The 27354-nt window shown below is 42.7% G+C and overlaps 1 protein-coding gene across 1 annotated transcript in view; it reads left to right on the forward strand.

Annotated features, from left to right (window-relative positions):
* Positions 1-11696: 11696 nt before the first annotated feature.
* Positions 11697-27354, forward strand: part of Ly86 (lymphocyte antigen 86) — a 57763-nt gene continuing 42105 nt past the window's right edge. Inside the window, exon 1 of the mRNA XM_005066384.4 lies at positions 11697-11898. Coding sequence (XP_005066441.3) covers positions 11769-11898 — 130 coding nt within the window. The 5' untranslated portion in view covers positions 11697-11768. The remainder of the gene's footprint in view (positions 11899-27354) is intronic.

Below are 27354 nucleotides of genomic sequence, written 5' to 3' on the forward strand. Positions count from 1 at the left end.
CCACCTTCTTTCACCTCCTTTTCTTTCTCCAGAGTGAAAAGGGTTTCTCTTGCTAGTAAAATTAAACTAAACCATTTATCAGCCATTCTGAAAATACCCAGAGGCATCCAGACTTCAGTTATCCACTTTTATAGAAAACACACTCACCACCCCTAAGGTTCCTAGGGTCTTGGGAGCTGTGTGTAAGGAAACAGGGACAAGGACCAGCTCTCTATTTTACAACATCATAGGTAGAAAAAGGAATGATCCCTCTTAAAGGGAATCTTTTGGAGGCAGCAAGTCCTCCTTCAACAGCTGGAGTCCAGGTTCTTTCTCCTTGTTCTCCCAGGCTGACAAGTAATTTGAGGCCTGTGACTTTGAAAGAATCACTCCCCAGCTGTCTGTGACATTTTGAAATCTGTTTCCCGTTTGAACGAAGCGATCCCTTCAGCTCTTACATGTGAAGGCTATTCCTTAAAGGTTATAGGAAACTGTTTGTTTCAGCTTTTCATCCCTTGTTGCAACTTATTTTCTAGGCAAAAATACTCACTAGAAACAGGCTTCCACTGTCTCTGGGGAGAGCAAGTCCAGGAGACAGAATGCAGAGCCATCAAAAAGTTGACAGGCTCGAGTGTCTGAACTTCCACAAAGAATTGGCTTCTGCCTTTCTCTCCAAAAGGCTGTCATGGCCATGTATAGTGTTAAACTATTAATGTACAAGTCACTCCTTCTGGATGTGTCATCCACTTCCTCCAAGTGTCTGGACAGCCATCTTTGGAGAAGGTTCAAACCCTGGCTATGTACAGGACAGAGGCATTTTTATTCTAAGAAGAAAATATGTTTTAATCTCCACATCTTGCCTTTTAGCTTATACATGTTAGTTTATTTCAATGTTTTCTGATGTAGTGGTTTTAACTTCTTACATCTGTTAAAGACAACTTGCCACAGCTGGGAATTGTTAAAGACAACATGCCATCAGCATCCTTCTACAAAATCAAAAAAAACTGGCCACTGCATTTTCCTCTCTCCATGGAAAGTGTTAATGGCAAATCAAAAAGGATGATATTGAAACAGGAAGTTGACTTTTGAAGCTCCTGGGCATGTTATTTAAGGTTTGAGGAAGTAACATTTAAAATGAGAGTGGCAATCTCTACTTGGCACCAAGCTGAGTTCTATTTTGGGATTTTCTTTTCAAGTCACACAAGTGCTAACTGAATTACAGTGAAAGATGTGGGTTCTAAGTGCCCCATGGTGGTTACTCTGCACTGTGGGTTGGACTGGAGGTGGGATCACCAGGAAGATGGACCCCAGGGCATGTCAGGTAGGGTATTTCTAGAAATGTTTAACTGATGCGGGAAGACTCCTCATGAGCATGGACAGCTCATGTGCTGGAGTCCTAGGCTAAACAGAAAGAAAAGGGAGAGCTGAGCACTAGCATTTGTCTCTCTCTGCTTCCTGCTTGAAGACACAGTATGACCAACCACGCCATGTATCTGCTGTTAAGCCTTCCCTAACTAGGATGCATTGGGTCACCCCTTCTCAGTTCCTTTCAGTCATATTTCAATTTCTAACATAATTTATGGCTATTCCATTGGTCAGTACCACAAACTATGAAGCAAAACCAAACCTTTCTGCCCTTAAACTGCTTTGTCAGGTATTGGTTACAGCAAAGAAAAAAGGAACTAACTCATATGCTCCTCTCACTGCATGTCACAGAACATGCAATTGTGAAGAACAGAGACAGAAAGGTGAAAGACATAGATGCATAGATAGATAGATAGATAGATAGATAGATAGATAGATAGATAGATACATACATACATACATACATACATACATACATACATACATAGATGAAAGACAGGGCTGGAGAGATAGCTCAGCCATTAAAGGCTAGGCTCACAACCAGACAGATAGATAGATACATTGATAGATAGATTATAAATAGATTTCAGCATAAAATATATGCATTATTAATATAATCCATAGGTAATAAAATTCAAGATACTGCCTGATGTTATTTTTTACTCTGTGCTCCTGTAAACTGGCCCTAGTGTCATCACTCCAGTCAATATCTTTTTGAGATGATTAGCAGTGGGTCTGAAAATTCTGCCTATAGATATAAAGATGTACAGGAAACACAATTATCAGACCTAAGCAGGGAAGAAAAGTAAAAAACAATGGAGAAGCCTGGGTGAGTTTGCCAGCTGTACTGAGTATCCTGAGAAAACATCTGTCTTTGCTTGGGACTTTTATACTCTCTTTTCTGCCCTCACAAATACAGTCCCAGTCAAGTGGTGCTAGTGAATGCCCTTTAGTTCCAGCACACAGTAGGCAGAGGCAGGAGGATTTCTGTGATTTCAAGGCAGCCTGGTCTACAGAGCAAGTTCCAGGTCAGCTGCAGCTACACAGAGAAACCCTGGCTTGAAAAGCAAAAACAATTAGTCATAATAGTTTGATTTTCCTTTCCACTGTCATTTTTTGTAAAACAAATTTGACTTCTTTTTTCCAACAATTTTCAGTTTATAATTTAGTAATGATTAGACCTTCCCAGAATGTTTTCTTACCCCAAGTAGAAGCTTAATGTTAATGTGACCGTTAAACAACTCCCCATTCCTCCTCTTTTAAGCCTCTAGTAGCAATGGCTTTAATTTCTGTTTCCATAAATTTGCCTATCCTAGGTGCCTGTGCTGGCTAGTTTTATATCATCTTGACAGAGCTGGAGTCATTTTGGAAGAGGGAATTTCAGTAGAGAAAATGCTCCCACCAGATTGGCCCCCACAAGATTGGCCCACACCACATTGGCCCCCAAGCAGATTGGCTTGTAGAGCATTTTCTTGATTGATGACTGACGTGGGAGAGCCCAACTCGCTGTGGGCAGTACCACTACTGGGATGGTGGTCCTGGGTCCTATAATATGTGCAACTGAATAAGGAAACAAAGCATAAGTGGGAATGCACTATTTCAAGCTTCTTGTGAATGCAGACTACCATACCTAAAGAAGGAGTACCCAACAAAAATGCAATGTTAACCGTGAATGCAAGTTATATAGGACTTCACATTTTCTGGCAGTCATGTTAAAAGCATAAAAGAAATAGCTAAAAATAATTTTAGCATAATATTTTACTTAGCCCAGTATATCTAAGACATTATCATTTCAAAATGTAATCCATGTGAAAGAAATCACTATTGAAATACTTTATAGTGTGTTAAGATGAATTCTTTAAAGGTTATAGTGTGGTTAAGCCATAGGTCACCCCCTCTCAGTTCCTTTCGGTCATATTTCAATTTCTAACATAAAACCTCAAACATAGATCTGACCCAGGCATTGTATCACAAAATTTGTAGAGAATGAATGGGGGATATAATCTTTATCTGACTTAGGAAAAGTTTTCCGCTTTTTTAAATCGAGAAACCCAAACCTTTCAAACCTGGCAAGCCCTGGCAAGGGGTAGCATTCTGTTGATATTTTTCCTCAATGTTATTCTTTTTTAATGTGTTTACTCACTCAGTGCCCCAGCCCCTAATTTACCATGTAAGCATTTTTCTATAATGACGTCATTTTTTAACCCAGCTGTGGGAAACAAAGGCAAGACAGAGCCATCAGTTTTCTCATTGCGGTGACCAACAGCTGACAGAAGCAACTTAAACAGGTAAAGGTTTGTTTGGCTTTCAGTTTAAGAAGGAATGCAGCCATCATAGTAGGGAGAACAGGGTGGCAAGAATGAGAAGCAGCTAGTCACGGTGTGTCTGTGGTCAAAAAAGGGAAAAGAGCACCGGAAGTGGGATGGGCTACAAAACCTCAAGGCCCACCCCCAGTAACTCACTTCCTCCCATGAAAGTTCCACCTTCTAAAGGTTCCACAGCCTCCCACTAGGTAGAATCCAATCACTCAAACACATGAACCTTATGGTGCCATTTCACATTCGAACCTCAACAAAGGGCTATCATGGTTTTAGTGACAAATAGCCTACAAATACTCTCCATACACTTGACTCAAACCTGAAAGTTGTACAACGAAGTTTCACATTGCAGACAGTAGTCTGTGCCTTAAGCAGGTCACACAGCAGTCAGCAGTGGGACCTGAAGCCACACAGGTCTCACTCCACCACCTTTGCAACCTCTTCCTTATAAGCATCCCTTTTCTTGAACTTTTTTTGTTTTTGTTTTGGTGGGGGTAGCAATTGTTGAGCAATAGTGTTACTGTTTGTTCAAGAATAACAAGGTGGTCACGTGTCTCCAGTGGTTCTTAGGAAACATCCAGAGGTTACAGAGAGACCAAACACTGCATGCCGCTAAGTACGTGTTTTCTAGTCATCAAAACCATGCTCACCAACGAGCAGCAGCTGGAGCAATGTCGCTGAAGAAGTCAGCTTTCCCCCATACAACTTATCAGTTAATCATGTTCAAACAGAGGGGTTGATCCAAGAAAATACAGCATCTCATCTCCAGAATTCTTACTTTTTTATGTATGATAAGCACGGTGTGTTTTACAGACAGTTGGCGTTGTCAAAGAAATCCCTGCAGCTTTTCTGTGCTCACACCAGACCATAACAGTTTATCCTGGATGAGTACTGTGCTGGAAGGAGGGGGGGAGATAATGCTTATTGGTGGTTTAAATTCCTACCTCTCATTTCTTTCATTTGAATTTAACATAAGAGGAAAAAATAGTCAATGATGATGCACAAGAAATTACAAAGGCAGAAATACAAAAAAATGATCAGCACAACATGGTGGAAAGATGTTCACTTGTATTATTTAGAAGTGTAAATAGACTTAAGGAGACACTAATGTTTGTCTACTAAAATGACCCAAAAAATCAGTAATAATGTGCACCTGCTGAGGGGATTGTTAAATTGCTGAGTGTTCTTGCGTAAAAATATCTGGTAATTTTTTTCACCAAGAGCTTCTGAGTAATTTACTCTGAAGAAATAATCGTGACTAAATTCAAACATAACAAAGCAATTCCCCTCAGCATTAGCTTCTGTTATTTTTGCTATTGATATTTAGCTGAGTGTCCAGTGTATAAACAGATGGAGACTGCACAGCAGCAGAGCACACAGTCATTAAGACTATCTAATGGAAGGAGGCAGATAGTCAATGTAAGTTGTGCAGTACAGTTATGTGTGTGAACATATTCAAATGAATCTCGCCGAGTTTCAGCAATGGAGATTGTTGGAATGGAGGTTATTGGTGTTTCCTTTCACCCTTTCTTTGGCCTCCCTGCCTGAAAAGTTCTTCAGCTAAAATGCATGAAAACAGAAAGAGAAAAAAGAAACTGACCTAATTTTAGAAAAAGAGGATGCTGCACTTCGTTAACTTCTTGGGGTGTTACAGACTCTTTGAAGAGGAGGAGACCCTTGTCTTGTCTTTTCTGTGATTGCCAATTGAATCTGGATGTACAGCAGCCTTGGCCAAAAGGCAAGCTTGTTGGGCCACACTACTTTGGAATTTCATCCACTCACTTGAAAATGTTTTATTGACTACGTATTGTGCACTAGGCAGTGAGCACACAATAATGAGAAGGAGAAACAGAAAGTAGCAGAATATATGAATGAATAAGATTCATGGTAGTTAATTTTTCATCAAGTTGGCATGAACTAGGATCATCTGGGAAAAGGGAACCTCAGTTGAGGAAGTGTCTCCATCACATTGGCCTCTAGGCAAAGCTGTGTAGCACCTACTGATTAATAATTGATGTGGGAAAGCAGAGTCCACTGTAAGGAGTGTTATGTCTAAGCAGGTGGCCAAGGGAGATAAGAAAGGTATCTGGATATGAGACTAAAGAGTAAGCCAGTAAGCAGAATTCCTCCATGGCCTCTACTTAAGTTCCTGCCTTGAGTTCCTGCCCTGACTTCTCTCAGTGATGAACTTCCGTCTTGTTCATCAGGTCTTAAGTCCAATTACAGAGTTGTTGGTTACTGCCAGGGTATTTGTGCTACCACTGTAGCTTAGATTTATAGCATCACAGCTATCTGTTGTTGTGGTTCATTGTTGCTTCTCTTCTTTTGATGCTTTCATGGAACCTTCTGGTACCATGAAAACTAGTCCTCAGGGAGGAGGCTTTCAGGTTAATTCTAATCCAGGGGCCTCTGGGTCCTATGTCTGAAGTGTATTGTGTTTTCAGCAATAGAGACTTACCTCCCATCTTTGTGGCGCAGCCAAGGGCAATACCAATAACTTATAATGTTTGGGAAGACTCCTGGATAACCCTGACAAGCAACTCCAGAGAAGGGTTCTCACGCCTGATGTTGGGGTAGGAAATTATTTTATTCCAGCTACTTCCTTCCAGTCCAGCATCATATGTAGTGCAGACAGTTGACTTAAATGTGGTAAGCACACATTCTATAGTGATATCTAGGAGTTCTGAAGCCACCCAGAGTTGGGGGCATATACAAAAGTCAAAGATCCATGTTCCAGCTGCTTATACCTGCCATGCAAGAACCATCTCCCCCATTACTTGCCATGTATCATCCATCTCCCCACTCTTTAGATGATGCTTTTAGTATACCCCTGGGTTCTTCTTTGGACTTACTAAAATTCCTTCAGTCTTATCAGGATGAAGCCTTAAAAGCATTTTCAATTTGTGGGGCAGAGTTTTAGCTACATGTTGCTAATTTATCCCACACTATAAAGTACAATAATTATCAGTCTTTTCAAATGAGACCTCCATGCCCTGCACCTCAGAGTAATTTCTTTTGCTTTAATCAGATGCTGCAACGTGTTGCCCTTTAAATCATTGGGAAATTGATCTAGCTGATGCACAGCACTTACTTCTTCCCTTGAATAGCAAATGTATTCCTCAAACAAAATTCATTTCTGTTTAGAGTTTGTTATAGAATTTATAGATTCATTTAGAAACAAAATACTTTGCATATTATGTCCCTGGAGTAATTAGACATAAATAATGATAAAAAATGTATCAACAATAACAAAATGAGGAGAGACTGACATTTCATAGAAGCCCGCTATGGTTAATCCATTAGAGAAAATAGCTAGTGGAAAAAAACTTAATGAGCTACTAGCTGGGAAAATTTTATAGTTTGTTGTGTATATGCAGCAGCAGATATACATGAAATATTACAGAAAGTTCAGTGAAAGAATCCTACTTTAGTCTTCAAATCTCTTTTTCTTCTGGAAATGGCAATGCCTGCAATCCCAGCACTTGGAAGGCTGAGGCAAGAGAACTGCAGTGAGTCCAAGGCTAGCCCAGGATCCACTGTGAATTCTGGGCCAGGATGGATACAGAGTAATAGTCTACCTAAAATAAACAAACAACCTAACAGTGCCAGTGAGATGACTCATCAACTAAAGGTGATTAGAACTAAGTCAAACTAAGTCTAATCTCTAGGAGCCACATGGTGGAAGAGGAGAACTGACTGCCACTGGTTTTCTTCTGACCTCCGCTAGGGTGGGACTGTGGGATGGCTTCTATATGCACAAGTACACACACACACACACACACACACACACACACACAACCAATCAGTTAATGAATCAATCCATGTAAATAAAAATAATACCACTTTTTCCTCTATGTATGGAACAAACAAGTAGTGGTTACTTCCACTAAGAAGTATCTATAAAAATAAAGACCATATTCTGCTATATCCTTAGTGCTTGGAGCTGTACCTGATATTGTGGAGATGCTTATGAAACATTTGTTAAATAACTTATCAAATTAATAGAAAGCAAGTTGACAAATTGGGAATTTTCTCCCCCATTGTTTCTGAACTTTTTGTCGAATATATACATCTATGGCATCGATAGTCTAAGGGAGTCATTCTATACCTTCCTGGGAGACAAACTAGGATGGTATGAATTCTTCAAATAAGAGAAGGAAGGTGTGTGGATAAGTGTAAAACACCCACCTTAACCACCATAATAGTAAATGGTGTTACATAGGAAATAAGGTAGCCCCTTGACCTTTACATGAGAGCAGCTTACACTTTTCATTCAATATAGAAGTCTAAAAAGCCAATCTCTTCTTACCATAGTGTGACAGAAACCTAGAGACAGAACACAGGGAAAAGGTGTCAGGTTCAAAGAAAGTTAAACATTCTGTTTGATATCTGGTCATGGGCACTTAGCAATGGAACATGGTCTGAGAAACATGTCATAGGGTACATTGGGTCACTGTGTGAACATCACAGAGGACATTACACAGATCTGGATGGCACTGAGGATTCATTCCACTAAGTAAAAGATATACCATTTCCAAAACTCCTTCCAAAATGCCTTGGCATTGGCCTCCAGACTCTGATCACTGGGCAAAGTTCTTCCAGTCTTGGACGCCACTCAGAAAGGAGAGTAAACTCAAATCTGTACTTGAGTCCAGGCTTTTATTGCAGCACTGAAAACAAACTTCTTGTTTTGACCATGACTGCCATAATGATAGGATAAATGCACATTCGGCCTTCCATCCCAATCTCTGGATGTTCCTCCACATCTAATATAGGCCCTCTTTAAATTTCTATGAACCTCATTGCTTTAGTAAGACAGGTCTTTCAATGGCTTCCTTTTATTCTTAAAGCCCACACCCATGATGCAATGGCACCTGACTAAGTGGCAAGCAATGACTGCTGTCTTTCTACCTCTGTAGTCCTTAATCATTTTGAATTTGCTCCCTAAGCCAGTTGCTTCATGTGGTCTTTGATTGGCAACATTAGCAGTGGATTTGCTGGGGCCACAATGAGCAGGGCAATTTAAGATTAAATTATCACAGAAAAAAACAATGCAAGCAAGAGTTGCAATAAACACAAGATGTACAAGGCTGCTACCATAACTGGCCACTTTTGTAAATCTAGTCAATCGCTGACCAATACATTGTTGTGCAGTTCTGGACTGTTAATAAGTATCCTAGGCCAGTTAGATATGGATGGACACCATTGAATACAAATGAGAATGAAGGCACTGTTGAAGCCAGCCTTAGTGTTCTGAGCAGCAAGATAAAACTGATCCAAACCATCTTCCTTGTCCTGAGGAAGTACATATCCACACTGACGCTGAATCACTTTCTTAAGGGGCTGGATTCCCATGGCATTAGCCTCTAATTTCACAGTAAACTTATGCAAAGGTGAACATCTTCCCTTTAAACACACACAGAGAGGGGTATGAATTTCTGGGTAAGTAAGTTGATCTGGAGTGGGCTATAACACTACACAACAAACAAATTAGAACATGTTCTGTTATTGTTTGGTTAGGGGGCAGTTATTGTTTTGAGAAAGGATTTCATTACGTAGCTCAGGTTGGGCTCAAAGTCATAATCTCCCTGCATCAGCTCTTAAGGGCTTAGACTCTGTTCTTAGATATCTTTGGCTCTTCCCACCCATAAACAGGATGCTTCAGCCCACTCAGCAGCCACCCTTTCCCAGATCACCTTGCCTCCCTTTCTCCTTCCACTCTGATGTTTCCTCTCCATCATTAGGCAATCTTATTTTCACCCTGCAGGAAAATGAGGGCATCACTCCCAATATGACCACTGTGAAAGGACCATAGTGGGAGACAGAGGAAAGGACTGTCAAAAATCAGAGGAGGAATACAGACAGGAGCAGACACACCGCCTTTTTTGCCACCACTTGCTAAAGGGGGGAGATGATACCAGAGCCTGGCAGCATTTACATATACGTAACCATATTTTAAATAGCTATCATAAGATGATTCGAATCTTATTCTATAGTAAAGAACAGGACGTTCTCAGAAGAATTTTTGTTGTCTTTATAAAGTTTCTAGTTAAAGCTTGTCTTTTTTTCTTAGTCACTGTTCTATTGCTGTGACTGAGTCAGCTCATAAAAGAAAGCATTAATTGGGGGCTTGCTTATCGTTTTGGAGATTTAGTCCATTGTCATCATGGCAGGGGACAGCGTGGCAAGCAGGTGTGATACTAGAGAAGTAGCTGAGAACTGCATCCTGATCCACAAGAAGAGAGAGAAAGAGACACGAGGACTGGCATGGGCTTTTGAAACCTCAAAGCCCACCCCCAATGACACACTTCCTGCAACAAAGCCAAATGTCCTAATCTTTTCAAACAGTTCCATTCCCCGGTGACTAAACAGGCAAATATGAGCGTACAGGAGCCATTCTTATTCAAACGCCACTTTTGTAGTGGTCAGTTTTCCATCACTATGACAGAGTGCCTAAGACAAATGAAGGGAAGAAAGGTGTGTTTTGCTTCATGGCTTCAGAAGCTTTGAAGCATGGGCGCTTGGCTCCACTGTTTGTGGGTTGTAGTGGAGCATGTTATGGTGGGGCTGGATGTGGAAGAAACCTGATTATCTACTGGCAACTTAGAAACAAAACAGAAAGAGGGAGAGGAAGGGAGGGTTAGAGTCCCTATATGCACTTTGAGGGTCAATCATTAATGATCTAACTTAAAGGTTCCACTACCTCTCAACAGTGTCACAGCCTCGTAACCAAGCACTTAGCATGTGGAACTCTGGGAGACAGTTAATATCCAACCCATAACAGAACTCCAGATGACATCATTTGGGGTTGATTTCTGAAACAGATGGGTCATCACCAGTGGTCAGAGTTAAGTCCTCAGTGGACAAAACAAGGAAGCATGACTCCTTGAAGATTTATTCCTTTTTCCTATAAGGAAAAATGCCATCTGTCATGCAATAACATTTTATTGAGCAATCGTCTAAAAATATATTGTATATTCTCAATGGAATGTATTTCATCTCTTCCTGCCATGGGAAACAGTGTTTCCTGTTGCTCTGGAGCACTGCTGCCCTGGCCATGAATCTGGTGAACTATGCAGAGTGGGTGTGGGGCTGCGATTAAGAAAGCTTACTGTTCTGAAGCAGAACAACCAGAGTCCATGGAAGAAAGGATCTTGGCTGTGAGAAGTGACACCAATGATTCCACCGGAGATCAACAGTAGAATCAGCCTTAATGGAGACAAACAGTAGAACTAGCCTTAAGGGAGAACAGCAATAGAACTAGCCTTAAAGGAGGCTGTGGGCCAATGAAGTGCCTCAGCAGGCAAAACCACTTATCTCTTAAGCCTGGAGACCTAGGCTCCATCCCCAGGACCTATAGTGAAAGGAGAGAATTGACTCCCAGAAGGTGTCTTCTGATGGCCACATGTACACAGAGAGAGAGAGAGAGAGAGAGAGAGAGAGAGAGAGAGAGAGAGAACACTCAGAGACTCTCTGCAAGGCTCCAAGGGAAAGGTCCTGTTCTCCTGCTGGACAATGTACCCCAACACCAGAACCAAAGCCAAAGAGGAGCCAATATAGATGGAACAAAAGCCTCATTCCAGATCCCAAATGCTAGCATACAACCCTCAAAATAAAATGCCAAATGTGCCTGCTGGCTTTACCCAGCTCTGAGTCTCACTTCAGGAGCCTTCAACGATGTGCATGCTGATAGAAAACTCTTGGCGGCCTGAGGCTCATCTCTCCTGAGTTTAAGGCTCCATTGGGGAGACAAAGACCCTTAGGAAGACTGTTCTGAGGAGCCATGCTGTACCTCTTCCTGCAAAAGCAGGAAATCAACTTTCAACCTAGCTCACACCTGCACATACATGCGCACGTGAACACACACACACACACACACACACACACACACACACACACCTATTTCAAGAGAATGAAGACCCTCTGGAACAGTATGCAAATGGCCCCTCCCTGCTCTCTGCCTTTTGGCCTCTCACATTGAACTCCCCAGAGCCTGGTATGTGAGAAGTGAAACTGAGCATGTCACCCCTCTCAGGAGGGGGAGGAAGAACCCTGGAGGCCTTTTTATTGGGTTTGTTTACCATCGGTCACACACAGCCCCTCACCATGAACAGGGTTGCAGCTGCCCTCCTTGTGTGGACTCTGACTTCTCCCAGCAGCAGTGGCAGAGGGGACGCTTGGCCCGTTCACATGGCCTGCAGCAGCGGGGGCTTGGAAGTCCTCTACCAGAGTTGTGGTAAGGTCTTATGAAACGCTCGTTTGGGTTTACAGGGAAATTAAAGCCTGCCGTTGTGGACAGCATGAGCACTAAGTCGGTAAGGGTGAAGGACGAGGTTAGCAGCGGCCCAATACGTTTGTCGGCTACAGGGAGTCTTCGAGGGCCAGGGCAGCTCTTGGGAGCTGTGAGGAAGGAAGAAAGAGGGAGAGTAGGACAGCCTGCTGAAAATAACAAAAGACAGAAATGAACAGTCTAGATATGGAGCCCCGTCTAAGGGCTGGGCTCCCCACAAAACAAATGATCATTGATCTTCCCACAAGCTTTTCTTCCCAAATCCTGCACCTGGTCTGGCTTTCCAGGGCACCCAGGAATGCAAACTGAGTAAGCATCAAGTCATTTTTGTCAAAAGATCTCTGTTCTTGAGCCGCCGCCTCCAGAGTGCTTGTCACATACGCTATGCCACCCATTCCAGCAGCAAGTACTTCGGAAGTGGCATCCGGTGCCAGGGTTTCCCTGGAAATCAAGACAGCAAAGGGGGTTGCTGTGGTCTGACTGTCCTGAAGCATACAGTAGAAACTTAGTCCCCAGTGCCTCTGTCTGGAGAGGTGGCACGTACTGAGAAGAGTTCAGCTGAGAGGGCATTGCTGTTGGCACCACCAGCCAGAACTCAGGAGAGGGTTAGTTATACCGTCTGAGTTTGGTGCCTCCCCTCGCCATTTCCCTTCTGTGGTGCTACAGCACCATGGGGAGAAAGTAGCCTTAGGATCCATTTTCAATGGCAAGTAGAAGAACTGCCTTGTGGAGAGGCAGGCTTTATGAAACGTGGGAGTCTATGAGGAGATGGGGCAAATGTGGCTTGAGCTGAGCCCCCGTGTGGGTCCACCATTAGCTGGGAGTTATGAGAGCAACTCATGAGCAAGTGGCTTACCCTGACTTCTGACACCCAAGGTCCTGACCTGAGAGACACAGAAAGTTTGGTTTCTGTGGTGATTTGGTGGATTTGTTTGTTCCTTTAAAAGGGAACATTGAAGTGCATTTTAAAACCTAAAAATGAGAAGAAAGACCAGTTGGATGGTGAGGTGCTTACCTTGTCATGCCTGCTGTCCTCGGTGTGAGAGCTGGTGACAAGTTCAGTTAGCAAGACCTGAGATGCATGGACCAGTTGGGATTTGATTCTCTGGGTCATTCAATCTCACGTATTTAGCTAGTCTGTGTCCCAGATGCCACCTCAGACTGCAGCCACGTCTCATGTGTCCTTTCACTCAGCTGGAGAAGAGGCAAGAAGATTGGGTCTGTCAAGGAAGGAACAGGGACATTAGGACTGCCTCACTGTCTAGGATGGTACATCCATCTGGAGGTGGACCTTCTCCACAGAGTAGTTAAATCTCAAGGATAAACCCTGGGCACTTGGAACAAAGGAACAGAGGAGATGGAGTTTCCATCCAGGAATAGTGGGAGAATAAACCAATGAAACCAAAGGATCGATATTTTGTGGAAGGAATGTCTCAGAGGCAGGTGTCAGGTATCACAGGGGACATGTGATTAGAAGAGAGCAAGCTTTGGAATATCTAACATAAATTTAAACTTGAAGAATGGTACATGTAGCTAGACAAAACCTCCTACTTGAAGGGTGTGTGTGTGTTTGTGTGTGTGTGTGTGTGTGTGTATCAAGGACCATGCTTCATGCTCCATTAGCATGAACCTTGCTTCTTAAGTATGCAAACATAGGACCGGAGGGCTAGCTAACTTTGTAAAGGCTCTCCAGCTAATACCGTGGAAAGTATCCTCCAGGGGCACAGAGAAGACAAAACGTTGAGTAAACATTTATGGAATTGAAGCACATCCATCACTTGCCTCTCTAAATCCAAAAGCCTGGCTCTCAATAACCCTGGTGTGCAGAGTGTTGTTGCCATGCAGAATGGCGTAGAGGAGCATGAAGGAGAGTTCACAGAGAGAGTAGCCTATATAAAGGCAAAAGAGGCCGTGGCATGAACAGGTGGAGTTCAGTGAACTGAGAAATGATGGGCGAGATGGAGACAGAGCCCCAGACAAAGGGAGATGACTGTCTTTGGCTTTGAGGAACCTCTGCTTCAGAAAGATCCCTTGGGTAGTTACTAGAGATGTGGCTTTTGTGATAGAACCTATTTGTGGCTGGAAGTAGGGTTTGTACCTAGGAGTCATGACAGTTCAGGAAGAAAATCACAACCATCATGAAAACCATTCAGCAGTCTTTAGACTGAGAGGATCATGGGTGCATTCTGGGATCAACAGGAAGGCAAGTTGAAGCCTAGGAGCTCCTGCAGGGGTGGCACTGACTCTGTCTTCTGAAAGGCCATGAGCTTCCGACCGACTGTATACTCCATGATACAGATAGTCTCCCACTCTACTCCTGGGTTTGCCTTGGTCAAAGACTACCTATTGTGACAATCTGACTAACATGGTTTTGAGGCAGTGTTAGCTCCTCAGGGGTTTTTGGAATCCATCTGTAAGCCCAGAAACAGATACTGAGGTTTTCTAGGGTTGTGCCACATTTATCTCTTTTTGTTTGTGACTTTAGTTCCAAGAGGAGGAGACTTTAAGCTAGAAATTGTTTTCTGAATCATTAAGAAAAATTTCTTCAAAAGAAAGAGGGACCATCAGAAATGGTTTCTGATGTTAGGTACAAACCACAAAGCCAAGTGTGGTGGTTCATGACTCAAACTCTAACACTTTGGAGGTAGAAGCTGGATATTGCCCAAGTTCAAGGTCATACTTGACTTCATAGTGACTTTGAGGCCAACACAGCTATATGAGCCCTGACCTCAAAAATACAATAATAATAGTTAAAAAATAAAAAATCTAAACAGAAAGTGAGCAAAATTTTCTAAAAAGCAGAAGTTTGAACTTGTTCAGGTAAGAGAACTGCAAAAGAAGAAGCCAGTATTGTCAATCAAAATGCAAAAACATGCAGAGATCTACCTACATTAATTCATAAAATAATATTTTTAAAAAGCCTAAGGATGTGGCACCTATGTGTACTGGCTACTCATATGCAGCCTCCAGTACACAAAGAAACATAAAAATACTTATGACAAGGAGAGAGATCAATAGCAGTGGGAGAAACAATTCAAGTGAAAACATAAGAGACAGTGCTATGGACAGAATGTTTATGCCTCCCACCAAAAACTTCATATGTTAAGAGCCAATGAGATGTCTGCAAGCCTGGTAACCTGAGTTGATTCCTGAAATCCACATTGTGGTATGTGCGCGCACACACACACACACACACACACACACACACACACACACACACACACACACAAATAATAATAGAGTTTTAATTTATATGTTACATCCTACTTCTAAGATGATAATATTAGGAGGTAGGGCTTCCATAAGGCAGTTAGGCCATGAAAGCAGAACCCACAGAAATGAGTTATTTTCTTTTTTATAAAAGAGACACCCTAGAGCCAAAAGCCCACACCAAGAACCCAGTCCTCCTAGACACTCTGGTCTCAAGCTTGTTAATACTTGAGAACGCTGAGAATACAAATTTGTTGTTCAAGCAACCCTGTCTATGGTAGCTTGTCACAGCAGCCTGAGCCAAGGGAACCAGAAGCAAGGTCAAACACATATAACAGACAAGTCAGGTGAGAGACAAGGATTTAGGATTGATCTGAGTCAGCAAACCTCATTCAAACTGCTAGGGAAGATTCTAGGTCTCAGGCCCTTGTTGCTAAGGTATTTGTCCCTAGTCATGCTCCAAGTTTCACTCTACTGACTAAAATAGAATGCATTGGGACTGAGGACATAACTAAACTAGTGAAGTGCTTGCTATATGACCATGAAGATCTGAATCCAATGCCCAGAATTCACATAAACATGAGAGGTGTGGTCGTGTCCGTTCATAACCCCAGCACTGGGGAGGGAGAGGCAGATGTATCCCTGGAGCTCAGCCTAGCCCGGTTGTAGGTGTCAGTCAGCCTAGCCTGGTTGTGGGTGTCAGTCAGTCAGCCTAGCCCGGTTGTAGGTGTCAGTCAGCCTAGCCCGGTTGTAGGTGTCAGTCAGCCTAGCCTGGTTGTAGGTGTCAGTCAGCCTAGCTCAGTTTGAGTGCCAAGCCAAATGAAAGACTGTCTCAGAAATGAAGGTGGACTGCACCTGGAGAATAACACCTGAGGTTGACCCCCGTGAGAGGGTTGTTCGACTCCCAAAGGGGTTGTTACCCACAGGGTGAGAACCACTGCTCTGAGGCAACCAACCTCATTCACATCTGTCTAAATAGCATTTATGAGTTGTCGAAGTTTGCTTCAGGTTGAGCAACTTACCTGACCTCCAAAATGTCCCTTAATTATGAAAGTCTAAATCTGATCACGCACGTGCACCTGCATAATCCATCAAGGTAGTCAAACAGGACAATTAATCAGACTTTAAGAATGCAGAACAATGCTGGCAAAATCCCCCATAGAATAGGGGGCAAACTACAAATGACCTACCCCAGAACTCAATGAGCAAGACATATGGATAAAGTGTTCACCAAAAAGTTTTAAGGTTCCCTAAGAGGCAAGGAATAAGGAAAAGCGGGACTGCTTTTCTCAGAACCTGAAAATTCTGAAGTAATGGAGTAAGGAAACCAGTACCAAAGAAACAACATAATAACATTAAAAAAAAAAGAATCACAGGTCATGTGACCATCTAGTAACACTTTCAGATCCTTCACACAAAGTAACCTCTCCTACTTTATGCTGTTAAAGAAACTATTGAAAGGTGTAGAGAGAAAAGGAGAGAGGAGAGGGAGAGAGAGAGAGAGAGAGAGAGAGAGAGAGAGAGAGAGAGAGAGAGAGAGAGAGGCAGAGAGAGACAGAGAGGAGAGACAGAGACAGAGAGAGAGAATATGAATCCCAGGGTGATGAGAATGGGCATACAGGATGCAGCTTGGACAGCAGACTACCTGGAGCAAAGTTTAAAACAGGAAGTTGACTCAGAAATTAGAAGAGGTTTGGTAATGAGATGAAGTTTTTTTGTTTTGGATTTTTTTTTTCTTGGAAGCTTGTCAGAACAGATGCCGGAAGGGAAGCAATCCCTATAGATAGTTCCTGGGAGCCCACCACTGGGACCCTCAAGTGGTTTCATTTAATGGAAACCACTTAGAAGCCAAGGCTGCAGGGTGGTGTGAGTTCTCCTGCACACCTTAAAAGGGAGATACTAAGTAACTCAGCAAACGGGGAAGATAGCCAAGCGGCGGTTCGTGGTTCTAAAGAGGCCTCTTTAGTGGGCAGGAAATCGGTGTGTTCTGAAAGGCTGGCCACTGCCGTTCCAGCATGTCTATGGGTATGAAATACCCATAGACACCTGGCTCTGTTCATGTTTGGAGAGGAGACTCCTGGGAGAGGCTGGGATGGGGGCGGCTGTGCTCCAGCTCAGCAGCTGCTTTTCACAGTCAGCACATCCCCAACACTACAGGCAGCATGCCCTCCTGGGCATGGCTCCATCCAGGCCTGGCGGGGGGTGGGGCATGGGACACCAGAGTCTGAGAATGTGGCCTTCAGTGAAAACCCCTTTGTGAGCTCAATCTGTACAGTGATGAAGGAGCACGCAGCTGTCAGCTGCTGGACTCTTGACAGCAGCATCCGGGAGACAGAGAAATAGATGCCCCTTAAAGACCCACCCAAGGGGGCAGGACCCTGTATGGGAAGAGAAGGATGGACTGCTTAGAAAGGGATGGGCTGCTCAGTGGTTTCATGCACTCTAGGTTGGTGGTATGCCTTTCCTAGATTCCTCCTAAGGTCAGACTCTGAATCTGTACCCAGTAGCTTTGTGCTAGGGAACTGGAAATAGCAAGCAGGTGCCAGAAGTGTGCTGTGGTCAATCAGGAAGCAAGTGTCCACACACACGTGTGTATGAGGCTGATGAGTGAGCAATACACAGAGAGCAATGTGCTGATTAGCATGTAGCAGGCGTCCCTTCTCCTCTAAACCATGAGGACAGAGTGCCCAGAGCCACCTTTGTACAATGGCCGCAAGTGCTGCCCTTTTCCCTATAGCTGAGGCCTTTCTTTTCCGAATGGCTTCTCAGCATGTTAGTGACAACTTAGCCCTTTTACTGTGTTCTAACATATCCCTTTAAACATGTAAGTGGGACTTACACAAATGCTATACTAACATTTTGCTCATTTCGCAAATTTTTACAGACATGCACATTCACAAATTTATCAATAGAATCTCATTATTTGGTAAAACATAATATATTTTCCCTGATTGCTTTAAAACATTGAATATCAGAGAAAGTATATAGAACTCTCACAAAATAAGTTTACTACTATTTTTCTTAAACTTATTTCAAAGCACTGACTCCATGGGCCTAGATTTTACATCTTTGCATTGACACTTATTCATTTTCTTCTCTTCCTTTTCTTTTTTAAAATTGGTATGAAGTCTCACTAATGCTGCCCAGGGTAACTACAATCTCTTGATCCTCCTGCCTCAGCTTCCTGAGCAACTGGTATTGTGGGTATAGACCTGGCACCAACTTGATTACTCTTATCTATAGCCTTATACTTCTCTGCAGCTGTAGTGTATGTGTTTGAGTATTTGGGTATCTAGTGTGTTTCTGCTCAAAGAATATATGTTTTTGACTTACCAACCAGTTGATTCTGGGCTTGGTGGCTGGCCAGTCATCAGGTTAAGTTCCCTTGGCATTAATGCTCACTGTCACGACCTGAAGACCCTTCTTCCCACAAAGCTCCTTTCACTTGGCCAGTTTCTCTTTGAAAAGCACACTGAGGTTTTTCTCGGTCATTGTTTTGTGATTCCTTACTCTGTTGGTACTCTATGCCTGGAAGCTTATGTCTGCTATAGACAGCTCAGCAAAAAAAAAAAAAAATCAGGGGGTCACTTAGAGGAGAAGACAGAGTTTCTCTGTATGGTTAAGGCTCATCTTTATAAAACAGAGCTGACTTGTGATTAGCATTAAGTTGTCTTTCCATACGTACATTCTGTGATCGCTGGTGACCGTCCAACTTTCTGTTGACTTTGGGGAAGTGTGCACTGGGGAAAGAACCCACAGCCTTGTGTGTGCCAGACAAGCACTCTTGCCACAAGCCTCACCCTTAGCTCATCTACTGGATTTTAAGATGGGACCATTTGTGCTGATCCATCCTTCTATTTTTTTCCAAGGCTGTCTGGCTCATTCACAACTCTTTGTCCTCACTCCTACTCATGTACAAAGATAGAGATAACTTCGTAGTTCTCTCTGGTCTGTCCATATGGATAAAGACATTCTGAATTCCAAATAACTGAGAACAAGGCTTCATGCACACGAAGCACTGAGGATGTGACCCAGTTTCCTTCCCATCTTTGTTGTCACTCAAACATGCCTGCTAAGTAATTCCTAGGGATGGAACCCTGATACACAAGATCTCAGAGAGATCAAAACAGCAGTGTCATATTTCATCCAGCCCCAGAAATTTCCTGTATCATTAACACCACTGGCCACAGTCAGCAAAGGGAAAGTCACTGCCAGTCCTTCCTGACTGGTATTCTCTGTCTCTAATAGGCGTTTAGGTCACGCTGGGCCACCTGAAGTGCAGACATGCAGGACATTGGTCTATTCCATCGTAATCGCATTGGGTAGGAGGAGAGGGAAGCATGCCCCCACATGCAATGAGGGACCTGAGCAGCTTTGGGAAGTCAACTCAATGACTCCAGAAGCAAAACTGTTGGTTTTAGCAATCTGTCTGTAGCTGCTGGAGAAACACTGGAGTGTGGGAAAGTTGTCACTTGATGACTAATTTTCCCCAAAGTCTGGCATTCTTCAGGGAAGGTTAACCTCCTACCAGGCCCTCTGATAGGCAAACCAAGGGGTCTCTTCTGGATTGGAATAACGGTAGGCCCTCTAGAGCCTTGGGGATTCAATCTAAACTACTCCCTTGTTGAAAAGAAGAACCTCTGAGCCAGAAGGTGGCCTGTTCTAACTGTGGTCGCCAAGCCAATCAATGGAAGAACCCAACAGGACCCTCCTGGGCAAGCTCAGCTTCCTCTTCAAACAGAAAACCACCAAGACAACTTGCCCAGTTTCAGATTCAAGATGCCACACAAACCAAGACCAGAGCAGGCTCAAAAAAGCAAAGTTTCCTCTTTCCAGGCAACTCATCTTGTAAAACAGTTTGTCCTGGTCCCTTCCTGCCTAAGACCCTATAAAATACGAAGCTTTACAGTTGCAAATGATCCATGCACTCAGCTCTAGGTGAGAGTACTGCAACTGTGGACATTACATGGGATTAGCATGTATTATTCCCCCTTTATCCATGAAGGACACATTCAAAGAACCCAAGTAGATGGTTGAAGTCATACAATGATGACCTTATATTTTACTATCTTTTACATATACAGACTCATGAGAAAGTTTAATTTATAAATAGGCACAGTAAAAGTGACAACAGGCAACTAATAGTGGAATAATTTTAACAGCACACCCTAATAAAGTTGCTACCAGCACTATGCTTGCACTCTAGAGCCATTTCAAAGTAGGATGACAGTCATTTGAACACAAAGCCCTCTGATTTCATGACAACCAATCAGACAGCTGGGACGGCTATTAAGAGACTGATGTGTGAGTTCCATATACAGGTTGGATATCCTGGACACTCAGGTGGGACCGAGTTGGGTGGCATGAAAGCTGCTCAGAACAGATTACAATTTACAGTTTAGGAATGGTTTGTTTCTGGAATTTCCCATTTGAATATTATTGGTTCATGATGGTAACAAATTGTAAAACATAAAACTGCAGATGCTGAACAGCTACTGTATTTTTCATAGAGTATCAGAAGGGGAAAAATGCTTGTTTAGCATAAGGGCTGCATCTTCTGTGACAGAAACCACCTTTGGGAACCTAACAACTTAAAGTAAACACACACTGTGTCAGAGGAGATCTGTGAAGCTTCTTGCAGTGGTTTGAGCCCCTTGAGCCTGACACTGTGACACCAGAGCCTGCATCCTCTGTTCTTTTCTCCATATTTGAAAGAACTAGCTACAGACAACCAACCTCAGCCATCAGACAAATATACCACTCACTCCACTGGGGCCTTGGGTCTGAATCACAAGATAGGGGGTTCTAAGAGGGAGACTAAGTTCTTGCCAGACCCACACCAACCCGTTTGGAATCCAAGCAGAGTAGAATGGGCAGGAAGGTCATTTTCCAGTGGCAACAATCGCTTTCCACCTCACATGTGGATTGAGTTTTGACTACATTAAAGGGTATTCATGGGTAGTGTCAGTGTTTTCAGAGCTTGCCTAAAGAGAAGAAGATCATTCTTCATTCATGTGATCCAGTGGTTGAAAAAAGCACATCTGGCAGGCAAGGATCAAGGGTCCTACTGAAACTGTGCCTGAGGTTTCACAACCAGCTAGCAGAGGGAACAGGAGGAGCCTGTGGGTGTTATCTGATGGCAAGCTATCAGGGGACTTCCTTCCTGGGGCAGTAAGCTGGGAAGGATGGCCAGAGCATGGAGCACGAGAGCTAGGCAGTAGTAGCTGCTCTCCTGCTAAGCCATAGACAATCTATATTCAACCTCTGTCGGAGGAAGTGGAGTTAAGGGTCTGAAAGACAAGGGCCATCAACTTGACAATGCTGTGACGGAAACCAGGAATTCTGCTCTTTTCCTGATCTAGACATAATGTGATGAGATATCCTTTTCCAGATGAAGGCAGGTAGCAGTAAGTTACCAGTCAGTCTATAGGTAAAGAGGGAATGATACTCAATGGTACACTCTGTTGCTAAGCCAGGATGGTGATAGGTTGAAGGTGTTACAAGCCTTTTCAACTTTTGATGAGTTCGTAAGGCTCTGGTCCCATCATTAAGGGGGTTCACCTGTAACTAATGGAGAAGGCTAATTGTGATTGACAATATGAAATCTCAGGCACTCACCTCATCCCCAGTGGTACTCTGATGTTCGGCTCCGCCTAAGAGTCATATGTAACAGTGAGGTCTGTGATATTCTATTTCCTAATTTTTCAAAAGAAACCAAGATCTGACCCTCAGATGCAACACCCTAATTCACATATATGGAAATCAGCCTGGTTTTGAGCACAATGAAGATCAACAAAACACACCCAAAAGCCACAAACAACATTGAGTGCCACCATTTGCAGCCTCTGCTAGAGAGGGAAGGGTCTAGTTCTACACCACTCCCTCCCTGCAACTCTCCCAAGTCTGAGTCCTGTTCAACATCCCCAAGAGCACCTTGAGGTCAGTTTGACAATCACGCCATCATTTGTATCAAGCAGGCCTCCACATAAATCTGTAAGGGGTCCATATAGAAAATAGTTATGCATCCCTGTGTTCAGTGAGCAAGAATCTCACCAGTTCAATAGCCCAGTGTTCAAGTCTGCCGAGTTCATGCTAGTTCCATCCCATCTGGGTACCTAGAATTACCAGTTAAATTTAGTACTAATTTTGACCCAAATATATTAAAATGCTTCTTGATGTTTACAAATGCCATTAAATATTTTCTTTCCTTTTATTTTCAAAATTAATTTATTATTTGGCAATTCCATGAATGTATATAATATACTCTGGTCACACACAGACATCTTCTTTTACCCCTGCCAGTCCCCACCAACTCTCTCTCCTCCCACTAAGTCCCCATCTCATTTTCACATCTTTTTGTTTTTGCTTCATAACCCTCTGGGTTTAGCCACAAACACTCCCATAAGCACAGCTGTGAAGCTATCTACTGCAGGATGAATAATTCACCAGTATCTATCATTACTAAAGATAGTGACTTTCTTTTTCCAGCAGTCTACAACTGCTAATTGCTCCCCTATGTGGGGCTCTGTCCCCTGAGCTCATCCCCCAAGTATGACCGAATGTTTGAAGACTCAGTATTGTGCAGACCTTATGTAGGCAACTCCAGTTGTGAATTCATAAATTGTCAGAACCTTAACATCTCCACAAGACAGCATTTCCATTTAGCAAAACAAAAGTAGTAGGCCTTCGAATAGGTCTCCAGTGCCTATGGCCTCCCCAGCCATAGGCCTTGGAATAGGTCTCCAGTTCCTGGCAGGAATTCTTTCCTGTGGAGCGGGCCTCTGAATCAATCAAAAGTCAGTTGGTTTACTCCATAATCATGCCACTATTGCACCAAGGACACATCTTGCCTGGAAAGTTGAAATGTATATATTTCTTTAAAAGAATGAAAAATAATAAATCAACCATAAATTATGCTAGAGATGAATCACATCTGACTTATTTTAGAACAAAATGCACAGCCTGTACTCAATATGAACTTGAATATGGCTGATGTTGAAGGTTTCTCTGCTAAAACATGACACCGAGTACAAGCTTGTTTGAGAAAATGTCCCTAGGAAACCCCAGGATGAGGATGAAGAAGTGAGACATGAAAGAAGATAAGGGTAGTCCAAGTGACCACTGTGATAAACAACTCTCAATCCTACTGAGAACCTTAGGAAGACCCTGTGGATGATAATTCAAAATGTCACATCTAAACTGGAATTGTTGGGTTATTGGTCTGCCAACTCCCAAGAGCTATTCCCAGAGGCATTTTTTCTCAGCACTTCCACTAAGCTATGTTAATGAGACAGGATTACTCCTACACCAAGAGATGTATAAGCAGAAAGTCCTAAGAGTCTGCAGAAAGAAATCCTTGGTGGCATTAAATGCTGTGTGTTTTAGCTCATTCAAGCTACTAAAACAAACTGTGTTTTATTGGGTAATTTATGGCCAATAGAATTTTAATACTTGATTATAATTTATTCAACTGGGCACAGGCTCCTTTCTATAGAGTGGGCATCAAATCTGATCAGAAACCAAATGGTTACCCCCATCATAGCCATGCCATTATTGTACTGATAGGCATATGTTTATTTTATCGAATTATATCAGTTAAATAGATATGGTGGCTAAGAATCCTAGGTAAAGGTAAATTTATCATCCGATAAGAGCTTGATCTCAGCCTCATAAATACTGCCCTTTGATTTTGCCCTCACTGTGGAAGGTGGAAGAGGCATACAAGTCTCTTCCGGCATCTTTCATAAAATACTAACTAATCTCACTCATGAAGGACTGACGACCTCCTAGAGTCCTCACCATCAGTACCACTGCCTTGAAGATTAGCATTTAGACTATAGCACTGTGCAACAATGCCCTTGAACATTTGAATTGCACGCTGAATTGCTGAATACACATGATTATGTTGATCAACAGGACAGTAGTAAAAGAGAAATTGCGTCATTCAACCAAACGATGATCTACAGGGGGGAGCTGTGTGGAATGGGCAATTTTTTGAAAGCTATCGTAGAAATCTGTCTTGCTGGATATAAGCGATGCCATGAAACATAAGTCATTGTTAATACATAACTGAGCTTGTATTCAAAGGTCTAGGGGAGGCCTTCTCCAGGAACCAAGTCTAATATAAGACCAAAACAAAATACAAAACAATTTAAAACATTAAAAAGCAGAACTAAGAGAGGTTATTGGAGTTTAGAGTACCCTCAGAGAATTGAGCACCCTCCACAAACTAGAACTGAGGTCTTAATGACTGTGCGGCAGTTTGCAACGGTGACCTGCACCATGCAAGACAGAAAGTTGACCCTTCGTGAACATGTAACCTTCTATGTGCGGAAGCCAAAAATTTATTTTTAGGTGAGTAAAAGCAAAGTACTACTAGACAAGGAAATAGGTATAACTCTTCTAGGCGGCTAGGGAAACTATGTGAGCAGTTCCAGATATGATAACACACAGGTTTGGGCCCAAATGTGTATGTACTATCTTTCTGGTGCAGGAAATCCCAGGCCCAGAAGTTAAAGTGGTTTTTGATTGGGAACATCTGGAGTGTATTGGCAGAGAAACAAACACCCTCAGTTTATGTTTCACTGGCATACTAAAGATTCCATGAGCTCAGAATCCAAAAATCTAAAAACAGAAGGAAATAAATTATAGTTGGCAGAAAACTCAAATGCAAGAGACAGATCCTGAGAGGTATTAGAATTTGGAAATACAGACACAGGTTAGAGGTGTGTTACTGGATATACATCATGGAGGAATGAAGAAATTGAAAACACAAGCTACTAAAAGGGGAGCTAAGGAAAGAGCAATTTCTAAGCACAAACTTGATTTCTTTTCTAGAACTCAGAAAGGTATGCATTTTCAGGATTAGCACACACAGCAACCCCATCATAGATTCACAAGAGGGACTCCATAGCCTGCCACAGGGAAACAAATTACCTAACAGTAAATTACGATTAAACTGAGAACAGACTTATCAATAGTATTATCAGCATCCCCAGAGAAGAGAGAAAAGAACCTCCAACCTAGAATTTTCTATGTAATTCAAATGCCCCTCAGTAATGAGAGAGAATCGAAGATGATTTGGACAAACAAAATCTAGAATGCAGCAATGATCCCAGAAGTCAGTTCTGAGGGGAAGATACATCATGAAAAATAAAAATTGGTCAAATTAATCAGATTTCTTTAAAAAATCCAAGAATACCAGATTGCCTTGTTAAAATGAGCTACCTATCTTCTAGAGAAATCAATCTAAGCTACCACTCTGCAGTGGGCATCATATTTAATGGCAGAACACAAAAAGCTTTTGGTTGAAATTTGTTCTTAAGAAGGCAAACATATCCACATCACATCTATCCAACACCACACTGAAGGCCCCTACTAGAACAGTGATATGAAATATGCTTATGCGTTTGACAGGCAAAAAACAGAGCATATAAAAACTTTATAACGTGCCTCCAATATGACTGTCCAAATAGAAAAATCTAGGTAACAAGCCACTGCAGTGAGTGAGAGTTGAATTGATGTCACTCTGGAGACTAACTTATTGCACTCTTCCAGGGGACACTGAACATGTGTCACCCAAGGTAATTCTTTCTCAGCTGCAGGATGTGTTATTGCCTGCACAGACTACAACTGATCCTTCTTCTCTTGATAGTACATTTAGACTGCCCAAGCTGTTGTCCCTATAAACTACTGTGAACATCAGTGTTTTGTTTCTTTTTTTTAACTGTTATTTAAGTTTGAGACAGGGTGTTATATGTGGTCCAGGTCTGCCTGAAACTTTCCATGCAGCCCATGCTTTCTTCAAACTTATGGCCCTTTGACCTGTCTCTGTCTCCCAAGCTCCGTGTGAATGTGCTGTTTTTGTCTGTTGTGTTAGAAAATGCTTCCTGGCCCAGGAATTTGCTTTCTCCCTTTTTTTTCCTTTTAAGCAGAAGCTGGGACAAAGGTATTTAGCTATAATGACATAAGACTTGTCTAGTGATGTACTACACATACTAACAGTTTCTAAGTTATGCCCTGAAAACATATGAGCAGATAGCACAAGAAGGCTGAACCATACCCAGTTACAGAAATGATGTTGAGGAAGCAACAGAACATTGTCCAGCTTCTTGCAGCTTATCTGTGAAGCTAAATTCATCTCCAACCACTACTGTGTGATTCCCTAGGTAGGGTGTCCAAAGAGGTGGGGCTGGATTTTGCAGTCGCTCAATAAGGCATCATTCTTGGTTCATCTGAGACTCGGTTTCCCAGCTTCTCTTCTATGGCAGCTTCCTACCTTTTCCATGTACTCCTTCATATGTATTTTCAGCAGAGCCATTTTTTTTTATCCCGTAAAGAGGAAGAGAGTGAATAAGGACAGGACTTGTTGGTTCCGGAGACAGAGGAATGTCTTCTCCTTGGTTAAGAACTTGCTTTGCTGGCAGAGAAGCACAGCCTCCGGCAATTGTTCTTTTCCTCCTCCAGCTCAGGCGCCTGTAATCCTCTGTCACTCCTGCCCTGAGACCCTGTTCTCATCCACTTTGTTACACCAATGGTAAGATGCAATCAACATCTTTTCCCAGGGAAGCACCTCTCCTGCCTGGAGGAAAGACAGTTCTCTGGCTAAGCCAGGCATCTGATGGATTCAGTCTGACTTATTTTCATTGAGGTAAGAGATGCAGAAAGAATTCATTTCCCCTGACTTCAGTTCATCATATCCTGAGAGGCATTCCCAGTGGACATCTTTAACCCTTCTGGAAAGCTGTGCTTCAGCTGTAGGAAGCCTGGGAGTCTATACCTGGGAGACGTGGGGCTATTATCAGCTATGGAAGTCTGCTATGATTTTCCTTGAATCCAGTGTTTCTTGGTGGAGACACTCTTCTCTTAGATCAGAGGCAGCCATGTTCACAAGCAGTGTCCTCACTGGCCCTCCGAGACATGCTAACACAGGAAAGGAGTCTCTCACTATGAGTCATCTCCATCAACAGGACTGCTTCCTGGAAAGGGTGTAAATTGATCTTTTTCCTCCTCTGGGTCAGCTGGGGGATTAGAGACGGCAGTGGACAATTCATTACTGGACAAACAGAAAGAACTGAAAACACATCAGTCTGGTCCCATGATCAGAAGCATTCTGGAAACAATTAATACTCAAGCTTTTGACCTCTTCTGAGTGAGGCCAAAAGCGTGTCAGGGGCCTGAATGGAGCCTTGG

Source organism: Mesocricetus auratus, unplaced genomic scaffold (assembly GCF_017639785.1).
Source record: "Mesocricetus auratus isolate SY011 unplaced genomic scaffold, BCM_Maur_2.0 Super-Scaffold_100013, whole genome shotgun sequence".
Classification (NCBI taxonomy): Eukaryota; Metazoa; Chordata; class Mammalia; order Rodentia; family Cricetidae; genus Mesocricetus; species Mesocricetus auratus.